Source organism: Leptonotus elevatus, chromosome 21 (assembly GCF_054856555.1).
Source record: "Leptonotus elevatus isolate MCC_2025b chromosome 21, RoL_Lele_1.0, whole genome shotgun sequence".
NCBI lineage: Eukaryota > Metazoa > Chordata > Actinopteri > Syngnathiformes > Syngnathidae > Leptonotus > Leptonotus elevatus.
The window spans coordinates 8,895,320-8,907,838 of NC_141259.1; the positions used below are offsets into that span (position 1 = coordinate 8,895,320).

The 12,519-nt window shown below is 43.9% G+C and overlaps 1 protein-coding gene across 1 annotated transcript in view; it reads left to right on the forward strand.

The window, feature by feature from the left end:
- The window catches only part of zeb1b (zinc finger E-box binding homeobox 1b), a 55,488-nt gene that overhangs the window by 38,624 nt on the left and 4,345 nt on the right, over positions 1-12,519 (forward strand). Inside the window, exons 3-7 of the mRNA XM_086065618.1 lie at positions 4,616-4,777; positions 6,509-6,711; positions 7,164-7,269; positions 7,617-9,343; positions 10,962-11,142. Of these exons, the coding sequence (XP_085921744.1) occupies positions 4,616-4,777; positions 6,509-6,711; positions 7,164-7,269; positions 7,617-9,343; positions 10,962-11,142 (2,379 nt within the window). The remainder of the gene's footprint in view (positions 1-4,615; positions 4,778-6,508; positions 6,712-7,163; positions 7,270-7,616; positions 9,344-10,961; positions 11,143-12,519) is intronic.

The following is a 12,519-nucleotide window of genomic DNA, read 5'->3' on the forward strand; positions in this document are numbered from 1 at the left end:
CGTCTGATGAAACTCGGGGAAAGCCGCAATCCTTTAAATAAACAATCTTTTTTTTTTTGCTTCATAATGCTGATGATTTCACTCTGGAGAACTGAGATTCCTGCCTTGAAACGCGAGCGCCACCCGCTAATCTTCTTCTCAGCGTAGAGCAGTTTGCTTCGAATTAAAGCCGCGACACCCCCTTTCTCGCGGGATCGTCGCGCGCCAAAGTTGTTGTTTTTAACCTCTCTTCCCCTCCTCCTCCCTCTTTCTCTTTTTACACCCTCCTTCTCCCTCGCCGTTTCTCATATTCTGATTCATTCCTCTTGATTATATGGTATCATGGGCGCCTTGCTTCGCTGTCATTACTCATTCCCTCCTAAGTGATTATGCTTTGGTGGGGCCGGCCCAGTGTGGATGTACTAAAAGTGTAGCCCAAGAACAGGCTGAGTAATTCAGGGGAGGAAAAATGTAGCGACTATTGGCCTGGGAGGACTCTCCCCTTTAGTTTTGATGACTTGTAGAGCTGATTACTTCTCGCAGAATGAACAGGGTGGAGTCGGAGAGCTTTGATATCGTGAGGCATTTCGAACGTGCGAGGACATCGAAGCGAAGGCCTTCAAAAGGACATCGAAGCGAAGGCCTTCAAAAAGATTGGCCGGTTGGAGGTACACAAGGGGAGACGTCCATAATAGCTACAGAAATAGTTAGAATGTGACAAATGTATCAACAAATACACATTTAATGAACATTAATTCATTAAATTCAGACACTGCTTTTGAATTGTGGTTGAACAGAATTATTTTAAAAACAAAAATTCCAAGGTGGTCCCCGTTTTGGCCGCCGGGACAGTCCCAAATTTTGAGCATCCGAGCGGATTTCGCCAACCTCATTGTTTTGTCGCGTTATTACACAGGTCCAGTCCTGGCGTCGGTTTTTTTTTGCCATGTGTATGTCAGTCCCACAGTTGTCATAGCGATTCATACAATTAACCCATTAAAAGGGATTCTAACTGTTAAATTCCTTCCTATTTACTCCAAATCCACATCTCGTTGGTAGCAGGCAATCGGCATTGACTACTTCCTGCTTTCGCATACAAGAATCATGGGAAATGAAGTCCTACCATCAACTTTTTAACGGGATATTTCCAATGTTACAATGCGTCGTGACGGAGCTTCCAATAGCTGGTCGGGACAGAACAAAAAAAAAGTTTGGATAATTGTGAGTGCTTTGAATGTTAAGCGCTGTTGAACTGTCAACCAAGATAGCATTTAGCCACCAGCCAATTTTTTCCCCCAGTGAAAATGTTCCCAGATTAGTTTTTTTTTTTGAAGCCCCTAAACATAAAGTGACAACAGTATGTTTATGTCGTATTAAATACACTGATTTTGAAATACAGTAAAGAGTATGGTGATATATCTTCAGTTGATAACACATTCACTCCCAGCCATTACTGGATTTGGACTGATTTTGCAAGGCCCACAGAATATTGTGTTCTATTGCTATAAAAACATGAAACCTACCAAAAGAAAGATTAGAGAGTCTCTTCTTTCATCAGGAAAAAAAAAGTATATATTTCTATCCGTTTCCGCTTTGCAGCAATTAGCATTAGAATATAGCTAAGTTTCATCATTATTCACAAATCGATTTAGAATTGTGAGTAATTGATGTTTCTTTCTTTCAACATGACCCTGGTTGATCTCTTTTGCTCTGCTGCCACCTGCTGGCCATTTGTGTAATAACTACCATTTCTTCAACCAGCCTGCATCAAAGCATTCTATATGCACTAGCATTAAAAAACGTACAAATGCGTCTTTGGGTCACTTCAAACATTTAAAATAGAACATGTTTATACGTTTTTGGGAGCAAATGAGTCAAGTAGATTTCCAAGTCTTTTTGTCTGTTGAATCAGTCATTTTGTACCTCTGCCTAAGTACAGATCGTGAGCGCAACCACCTGTGGCCATTAGCACAACCCAGTGTTAATCCTCACTACATGTTTGCATGACATGCATTGATGACAGCGATGTAGTTGTTTTGAAATCCACTCTTTTGCAGCGGGGACTCACAGGGAAAAAAAAGCTACATTCCTGTGCGCATGATGTCATGATGTGGTGTAAAAGTGAGCCACCCCTCCGCATGGGAAGGGAAGCTGAAAAGATCGTTTAGCATCGACAGAACCGAGCCAGTGATAAGCAAGTGCGCTCTTGTTTGGGAACATCTCCTACTTTTTGACGTGGACTTGCAAACGATAATGGAGAGTCAGAACTATGACTTGTACGTTACTATCACCGATTGGATGGAGGAGCTGCAAATTAGTTTGGAACGCTGAACCGCAAGAGTTTGACTCTACAGCACAAAGTATTTTTGCAACATTCTCAGATGTCGATTTTTTTTCTTCCTCCCCTTCCTTTAGTGCAGCGGTGCATTCACATGTCTGCGTCAGCACATAAACGCCCCGTGTGATGTTTCATGTCAAGGGAGGCAGCCTTGATAACACGGAGCCGCTTCAACCCCCTGGCCTCACTCTGCGCTAAGCAAAGACGGGGGCCGACACACGAGGAGTAAAAACAAGGGCCTTGTCGCACCTTTTTTCGCAGACCCCCAGCTGGGACCGCACTTCACACTCAAATGCAACATTTTGGAGCCCGGAGGTGTGTTTTGGAGTGTGTGGCTCAGTAGCACACCGCTACATCAGCACTTTTCCCATCTTTCCCCTGTTTATCCACAACCAATAAAATTGCTTTAGTTATGGTTTGGCATAACCCAAGTTTTATGACTGACATCCGTTACAGTCAAAACACATCAGTTTATATTGTGACTATTATACTGTGGAGACATTTTGTGTCAGAAAATTTCAGAGATTGATCTCACTAAAGATCCAAACACCAAATGTTCCTTTTTCAAACTCACCTGGAAAGATTTTGACTGTCGTCTTGATGTCGTCCACGTTTTCAAATCTGGTCCTCTTGATGAATCACTTCGAGTTTGCTAAAGAGAGAAGAAGAAGAAGAAGAAGAAAAATAAATCACACAAGAGCCAGGCTGGCAGAATAGGGAGGTGGCTCAAATACTTAAATTTTTCTCGGCCAGGAAGTGTCAGATGCTCGGGGCATTGTGAACATGGGAAAAACAAGGCAAGCTTATTTGTGTAGCAAATTTCATATTCATGACAGTGCTTTACATAAAAACTTTAAAAGCATTGCAGAAAGAGCAACAAAAAAGTTTTAAGGCATTGCAAAAATAATGATAAATCCATCTAAAATTATTAGATTTAAATTCTCGTCAGTCTATGATTTAAATGCAAAAAAAATAATCCAATAAATACAGAACATAAAAGGGGGGAATGATTAATTATTAATAATGCAGTTAGGTTCATATTTCAGTTGAAATAATCAATTATTAATATTTTCTGTATTTATAGTTGAGAGCCTTCTGTATGCTCTATCATATTAAAAACGTATAAATACGTCTTTGGGACACCTAAACATTTAAAATGGAACGTGTTTATACTATAATCTATATTGTCACCAGTCACATATTTTATAACTTTCTCTTGACAGCACTTCATAAATAACAGCAACGGGATTTTAAGCAGCACGAAGCTGTAAGGTTCAAAATAACGAGCGCTATAAACAATTACATCTGAGGTACCACGTGAAGCATAAAACATTAATTGTAGTCGCTACATAATACATGGAAGTGCAGAAACGTGTTTAAGGGCAAGCAGTGCGGTAGCGGGGTTAGCAGCACCTTGTGTTCCTGACACTCCACTGTGGGAAATGAATTCTGCAATTCTCAGCTGTTACATATCCGCACTTGTGTTGGCCAGTAGACGTCACAAGCGCTTTCTCCGGATTGTGGCTTGAGGGGTTTATTACGAGGGGGGGGGGGGGGGGGTTGCAGAAGGCCTTGTCCAGTGCTCCTAATAACCATAGCAACAAATAACTGTGCTCGTATTGTTTCACGGCTTTGTTAGGGCGCACCAGAGGAAGCTCTGGAAGATGACGGATATTCGCCGAGTGCCGGTGCTCCACCTGTTAGCGTCACACAGCTGGCCTTGTCTGTTAACACACACAGCCATCTTAATAAACACAATAACTGAAGCAAAGGAGAAAAAAACGAACTGATTTAGTTGTAGCCTACTTTTACTTTGGTGTAACGTCGAGGCAAAACTGGAACTGCCAGGTGGTGATTAGCGCTCGTTAGGCTAGCTCTGCTCATGCAATGGCAACAAAAGGCAGTTTCTTATTTTCTGAAATATTAAAGCATAGACCTCTCAAGAGAATTGCGTTTCCATTCTCATGTGATATATTCATGCACCCGAGGTTATGATTTATCAGTATGTGTCATACTCGGCAAGGACCTTCGCTAACGTGCGAATACTTTTTAGCCATTCAGTTCTTTCAAAGAGCATGATGGTCATATTTGGATGGGGCCTTAAAGTCCTTCAAACCTTTACGAATAAAAGCATTTACTGTGTTTGATTCTGTGCGGATCAACCCATGAGAGAGGTTCACCTTTAATGAATCCATGACATTGAGCGTGGCATTTTTTTAACGCCGTTACGGTTTCATAAATGCACCTCGTGTACATCCTTGGAAATCGCTAACCAGAGCGCATTCTGTCGCTTCCCAGTGAAAGAGGACTGCGTGTCAGACGGCGAGGATGACATGAGCACAGACGCCCTGGTGGAGGAGATGCTCCAGCAAGGGGACACGGCCGTCATTTACCCAGAAGCCCCGGAGGAGGAGCTGCAACGCCACGGCACCCCCGACGCCAGCATTCACGATGAAAACGGTACAAGAATCTGAATTCTCACCCACCAAGTTATTGGACACAAATTGGACCCTTTTCACGATTTGTTGTTGAGCTATTTTGAGGGGACCGTAAATTTACAGTTCTTGTACTCTTCAACATACCGTTAGGATTTATCTGCTGCGAATCTCACACTTTCCTCTACCTGGTCTAAAGCATCTCACCTCCGGCGCTAACCACCCCCCGTCATTAGCAACACTTTGCAACATAATTACCCACACCACGTTGCTATTTGTAAAAACAGCACACAAGTGCCTTTTGTGGCCTCTGGGCATGTGGCTTTTACCTGCTACAACAGCAGGGGGGCGAGAGGGGGGGGGGGGGTGAATGGTTTGCGGCAGAGAAACAGCAACACCTGAACAAATCTATCACATCTGTGAGAGCTTTGACTCATGGCTACCTGTGCGATAAGGTGTGTGTGTGTTTCCATCCCAGTGCCCTCACCTGTGCTGCAGGGAAACTTAATACATCACCTTTTAACAAAGTAATGTTTTACCTGTGTGAAAGCTGGGCTACTGCGAGATTTAGTCTGGGCTTACCAAAATCATTAATTCCACAAACAGTCGGTGGTGACATTTTTCAGGTCTTTTTTTTCAACTTTTACTCCCTACATTTGAACAAATTATGTATTTTCTATGCCTATGCCTTTCTATGATAGCATTAAAACGTGCACTAATGCTAGCAGGGAAGCTATCAAAACATTGTTTAGAAAAGATTCAACTCAACTCAACTTTATTTATCAAGCACTTTAAAACAAGCATTGCAGTATACAAAGTGCTGTACATGGAACCGAAATCGGTCATGCAGTAAAGATAAGTAAAACAAGAACAAAACAAACATTGTAAGTAAGTATACAAGTAAATAACATTTACATCAATAAATTAATAAGAAGTAGGTAAGTGAATAAATAAATAAATAGAATTTATAACAAAATATAGCAGACACCACAATATATATATATATAGCATAAAAGCTTGAGCTAATGCTAGCTAGGGGAGCTATCAAAACGGGCATTGTTTAGAACATATATACAATAGCTTGAGCTAATGCTAGCTAGATAGCTATCAAAACGGACATTGCTTAGAACGAATAGCATAAAAGCTTGAGCTAATGCTAGCTAGGTAGCTATCAAAACGGGCATTGTTTAGAATGGGCATTTAGAATGAATAGCATAAGAGCTTGAGCTAATGCTAACTAGGCAGCTATCTAAACAGGCATTGTTTAGAACATATACATAATAGCTTGAGCTAATGCTAGCTAGGTAGATATCAAAGCGGGCAATGTTTAGAACATATAGCATAAAGGCTTGGGCTAATGCTAGCTAGGTAGCTAAAACTAACATTGTTGAGAACAAAAAAAAAAAATCATATACTTTTTTTTTTTACTTTTAAAGTAGCCTACAGGAGTTTTGGAGCGGGCGGATACTATTGCCGCCGCTATAAATAGCAGCGAATTCAGATAGGTATAAATTGTGAGACCAAAAGCCAAAATGGCACCCCCATGTTGTTTTCTTTTTGTCGTTGTCTCAGTAATTAACTTGGAGCCATTTGGTTACCTGTGTGGTGTTTACCTGTGGGGGAGTAACTAACAGCTTGGTGAGAAAGTAAAAAAAAGTGTTGGATGTGCTTGTAAAGTTCCCTCACCCTATTTCCCTCCACTATCACATCCTAACAGCCTTCTTCTGACTTTTTTTTTTCTCCCCCCCCCAACCAGGAACTCCCGATTCCTTCTCTCAGCTGCTCACCTGCCCCTACTGTTCGCGGGGCTACAAGCGTTACAGCTCCCTGAAGGAGCACATCAAGTACCGGCACGAAAAGACCGAAGAATGCTTCAGCTGCCCCGAGTGCAGCTACACTTTTGCACATCGCGCACAACTGGAGAGACACATGACGGCCCACAAGCCAGGAAGGGATCAGGTAAAATTGGATTGACGAGTTAGTAATGCGGTTTTACACATTAAAATGTTTTAAAGGTAATTTTGTAAAAAGTGTGTGACACGAACATGCAACTTATGGCCGCCTTTAATTTATTTTTAAGTTAAGCCTTTTTTCCTACTACTATTTCGGCTATCTTTGGACGTTGGCATATCATTTCGGTTTATAACTGCCACAAAATGAAGGATGAGGTATTAAAAAAAAAAAGAGGGCTTCTATTGTAATGTTATCGTCATGTCCTTCGACAAAGTGATTCTAAATTACGCAACCGTACATGGAAACAGCACCACGTCTTTTTCCAAAACATGAGCGCTCAGACGTGAACTTTTGCCCCCGATTGATTGTTGACATTGTGTCATGAATTGGTAGCGGTTCAAAGGTTATGTTGTCATTGTGCATCTGACTTGACTGATCCTCTCTGCCCGGTTCAACAGAGACACATCGCACAGTCGGGAGGCAATCGCAAATTCAAGTGCACCGAATGTGGCAAAGCGTTTAAGTATAAGCACCATCTCAAGGAGCACCTACGCATTCACAGTGGTGAGTGGCCAATCCTCCGTCACCATGGAAGTGGAATGTACTTGTGTGTGTGTGTGTGTGTGTGTGTGTGTGTGTGTGTTTTAGCCAGTTCCTTGTAATTATCCTTCATGTTTCAGCCTAATGTGTGTACGCCTCTTTAATGTGCTTAACTGTTTCTTTAAGCATTATGACTGAGCAATTAAAGAAGGGCATTTCCCAACTGTGTCATTACACCAGCATTCCGACATCAGTGAAATGCATGAGAGATTTTTTTCCATCTTGCTTCTATAGCCTGGGCTGCTCATTTAGCTTCATTAACTAATGGCCACGCATCCTTCTCACTCGCGTACTTTCTCTCTACCTTGCAGGGGAAAAACCCTACGAGTGTTCCAACTGCAAGAAGCGCTTCTCCCATTCGGGCTCTTACAGCTCACACATCAGCAGCAAGAAGTGCATCAGCCTCATCTCGGTCAACGGCAGGCAACGGCTGGGCAACAACAAAACCCAGACCCAGGTTCAGACTCCAATCCTTTCCACATCACCATCTGCCCTGCGCACGCAGACGAGAGACAAGCTGGAGCACAGCAAGCCCCTGCAAGAGCAGCTGCCCCTCAACCAGATCAAAAGCGAGCCTATGGACTATGAATACAAGCCCACGGTGATGACCTCGCCAGCTATGGCCGGCATGAACGGCGGAGTTTACAGCGGAGGGGCTGCGGCTCCTCTGCAGGGGACAGTGCAAGCTGTCGTCCTGCCCACCGTGGGACTGGTATCACCAATCAGCATCAATATAGCAGATCTGCAGAATGCCCTCAAAGTGGCCGTGGACGGCAATGTTATTCGGCAAGTCCTGGAAAGCAGCGCCAAAGGTCAGGGCCAGGCCCACTTGGGGTTAACCACTGGAACGCTCCACCCCTCCCAGCAGCAGATCATCTCAGCCATCAGTTTGCCTATTGTGGGTCAGGATGGAAATGCAAAAATTATCATAAATTACAATTTAGACCCCAGCCAGGCCCAGCTCACAGCGCAAAACCTTAAGAAAGAGCATGAGCCCTTCTCAACTGCTCAGCCAACCACGGAGTCTTTCAAGGGTCAGAAACTTCCTGAAGATCTGACCATCAGGAGTATGAGAGCCACCGATGCAAAAGAAGAGGATATAACCACTAAAACGTGTCTCCTGTGTGATGATTGTCCCGCCGGGATGGAAGGACTCCATGCCCTCAAACACTGCAAGAAAGAAAGTCTCAAACTCAACGGAGAGTCTGGCGTTGCTGCCCTGTTGTCAGAGGGAGGACTTCCCAACCAGCCTAAGAACCTCTTGTCCCTGCTTAAGGCCTACTTTGCCTTAAACGCAGAGCCCACCAAGGATGAGCTGGCCAAGATCTCCGACTCGGTCAGCCTACCGATTCATGTTGTCAAAAAGTGGTTTGACAAAATGCAGGAGGGCCAAATATCATTAGGTGCCCCGACACCTCCTTCAGAGGAAGAGGATGCCTGTGATAGCAACAACGTCGTCTCTCTGATCCAGGGGAAGGGGATGGCCTCAATGAGTCCTTCGGTGACCCAGGACAGTCCAACAGAAGCAACCCCGGCGGAGGTCAATGGCTCCACCAGCTCTCCGGGCTCTCCTTTACCACTAAACCTGAGAGGTGATGGTCTCCTTCAAGACCGGCCCCCTCATAGCACTGATGCACCACTAGACTTGTCCCTGCCAAAGCCCGACAAAGAGGAAAATGAGGCCGTGTTTGTAAAACACCGCAATTACCCCTCGCCTTCCTCTGTCCGTACCAACCTGGAAGAACCTTTGAACTTAACTTGCACAAAGAAAGATGCGTCGCCACTCTCGTGTAAGGGCTCCAGCCCTGCCGCACTGTACGCCAGCCCGCCAAGTGCCAAACCCCTCCATATTATGACCACTCAACTCCCCACGCTGGTGGCCTTTGCCGACCAGAACCGTATGCAATGTCTAAGGGCACTTACCACCACCAACAAACAGACTATCCTGATCCCTCAGCTGGCTTACACCTATACCACCACAGCGAGCAGCCCTGCTGGAACCGAGACGCAGGAAACCATCCACCTCAACGGGATCAAGGTTTGTACCTCAAACTTATGAAGCTTCGTGATATTTGTTGACACCTCTAGATGGCACTCTTGGTTTAAAGAGGCAGTGGAAATTGAAATTGAAATTGACATTGCAATGGCGCTTATATTTAAGCCAAGAGCGCCATCTACAGGAGTAACAAAAACAATATGGCAAGTGCTTCATGAAGCTTCATGAAGCTTCATGAAGCTTTGTTTTGCCATCACTACCTCTGGTTTTCCTTCATGAACTCTCAGCTTGAAAGAATGGCTTCTGGATTGAGCCACATATTGCAAGATAGTCCAACACCTTTAGACACGGTCTCGACACGAAATAAAATGAAATCAATAAATCATATAAAGAAATGACAGAATTCATCTCTGTAAAAGAAATAAACAATAATAACGGCCCTCAGTAATAGCTATTCATTGCGCAGGCACCTTAATGGGCCAGCAGTGATGGATGTAGATCTGTGTGGGCGTGAGAGTGATCTTCTGGTCCGTCACCCAAAGGACACAAGGATGCACTTTACTGTTGAGTCCCTTATTGATCTGCTGGAATCTTTTTTAACGCAGCACCTCTGCCGGCCTTTCTCATTGATTTATCGTTGTTGTATTATACGTTTGTGTTAAGTGGATTGGCGGAGAACTGCGCTGTGAAAAGAAGCTTCCGTGTGTATTGGTTTCTTAATCACGACTCATTGTCTTTCCCGGCACCGTTGGGTTGGTTTTACAGGCTCGTAAGTGAAGGGAGAAGTGATTTCTTTCCTGACAACTCAAAAGTGAAGTGAAATGGTTTATCAATTTTGTAGAAATGCTTATCATGACCAGGGTGTAAGATTCAAGAGGAAAGGCTAACTACCAGCGTTGTTGATCTCAAGACCACTATATAACGGTCTCGGTTTCTGATCCAAGGCATTTGTTCTCGTCAAGGCGTACTCTGGATTTTTTTCTCAAAACTGGTCGAGACCAGGACAGTACTACTGTGATCTCAGAGAAATGCAAAACGCAGGCACAGGTATCGACCTCCGAAAGTCTTGGTCTTGTCTCGGTCTCAACCTCCGAAGGTCTTGGTCTTCCCTTGGTCTTCCCTTGGTCTCAGCCTCCACAGGTCTTAGTCTCATCTCAGTCGCGACCTCCAAAAGTCTTGGCCTTGTCTCGGTCTCAATTCTCTCTCGTCTTGATAATGTCTTGGGAGAGGTTGATGTAGTCTTGACTACAACAATGTCATATATCGAGAGAAAAATCTGGTCCCACGACTAGCCCGAAGCAGTCTCCAGTCTAAGGGCCATATTATGGCAAATGTGAATGGGACATGGAGTTGGAACTGGTTCTGAACCACTACACGGTGTCCTCCGTTTATGGAGGAGGACCTTTCTCACAGTAGTGGCATAACCTGGAACGTGGCATTCATCTTGGCAAGTGCCATATTTAAATCTTAATTGCTTGGAGTTCGTATCCTCATCCTGTAAACCGGGCCCTGCTTTGTAATGTCACAGGCCTAACAGACACCTCAGCACCTTCCTTCACCGCAGACACGGGCTGCGTAAAACGTTCCGAGCCATTCATTGTTTTTTTCCCCACTTTGACGCCATCAGCGTTAGTAATCGTGTCTCCTGTTCTCCCCCCAGGAAGAGAAGCAGGACACAAGCTCGGAGGGCATGTCTGCCATGGAGGAACACAACGACTCGGACTCGGGGCCTCTGCGGAAGAAGATGAAGAAGACGGAGAGCGGCATGTACGCCTGCGACCTGTGCGACAAGATCTTCCAGAAGAGCAGCTCGCTGCTCAGGCACAAATACGAGCACACAGGTAACGGATGCCAATTGTTTGGTTTTTGTCAGCCAACAAAAACAGATTGCGTCTCATAATCAGTCAGCTTTTTGGGTTCGGAGCATTGAGTCAGAGTGGGGGATTTTACAGCAGAAGGGTGGACACGTCCCTTCCAGCAGGTATTACTCAACTCTCATAGAAAAAAGGTCTGAGAAGATCTTTCCGCCAACTCCCCGGCCTCTGCACTGCCAGTTTCTCGGATGAAGCATCAAATGTTGTAACAGGCGAGCTCTGGTAGTGATTTGGATTGCGATGAGCCAAGCGCAGGTCAACCCACTCGGAGGCTATTTACTGTTTTCCCCTCCTTTATTTCCTTGGTACCTGGCGAGCATCTGTTGTTTTCATCTCCAAATGAGTTCAGTTTAGGTGAAACTCGCCCTTCCATGTCCTGGATTAAGTTTCCTCAAAGGCTTTGAAGCAAAATTGTTTTGCTTCATTACTTTATTTTCATATTATGTGCTCCGAAGAAACAAAGCAGTTTTGCTCCCATTGCTACTTTTTTTTTATTTTTTATATACAACAATGTGTTTTTTCTCTCTCCAAAATAAATTACACTCACAGCAGGACAACATTAATTAAACCTGCTCAATCAAATGTGATCCAATACAAGAGCTGGAACAAAAATTCAGAGTGCTCAGACTTGAATGACACTGATCTTCACCGGCATGCACATTATTACCTCCGCCAAGCAGAAATTGCTTGAGGCACGGGGGTTTAGTTTGTTTTATGATAACACCCGTTTCTAATGTCTAACTCGACTTCAAAAATTTGGCTTTGATGAAGTCTGAATACTGAGTGCTATTGTAGTAGAGAATTCTAGAATTTTTAAACAGCGTTGTATTAGAACATGTAAATAATGAAAATGGACCATCTGCTACCGCAATATGATTCATTAGAAAAATTATTAACACCTCTCTTGCCGTGTCAATCAAGAGTAATGATGCTATCCATTGCTAAAATAGGCTCGTTACTTTTTTCTTTTTTTTTTTAACTGTGGCGGATGACAATACGAGACAAAAAAAGACGTAACGAGAGAGAAGCAAAGTCAACCGCGAAGGAATCGGAACCAGGCAGCGTTAGCGACGACAGGAACAGATTGCGAAATGGTAGATTTTCTTCATCTATGGCCTTCTTTTAGAGACTTGTTCAATGTTGTCAGCTACAAAAATGATGGGAATGCAAATGAGTTGTCTTGTGGCAGCCTGTAAACAACTTGAGGCAGTAAAAAATTCTGTCAGTGCCAGAAAAATCTAGAAGTAATGTGTACGTTTCAGTTGTCATTCTGAGTGAATTGAGCATTTGTTGTTACTCATTTCACTATTAGCAAAAGCTATGGATGTTGTTGTTGTGACAGAA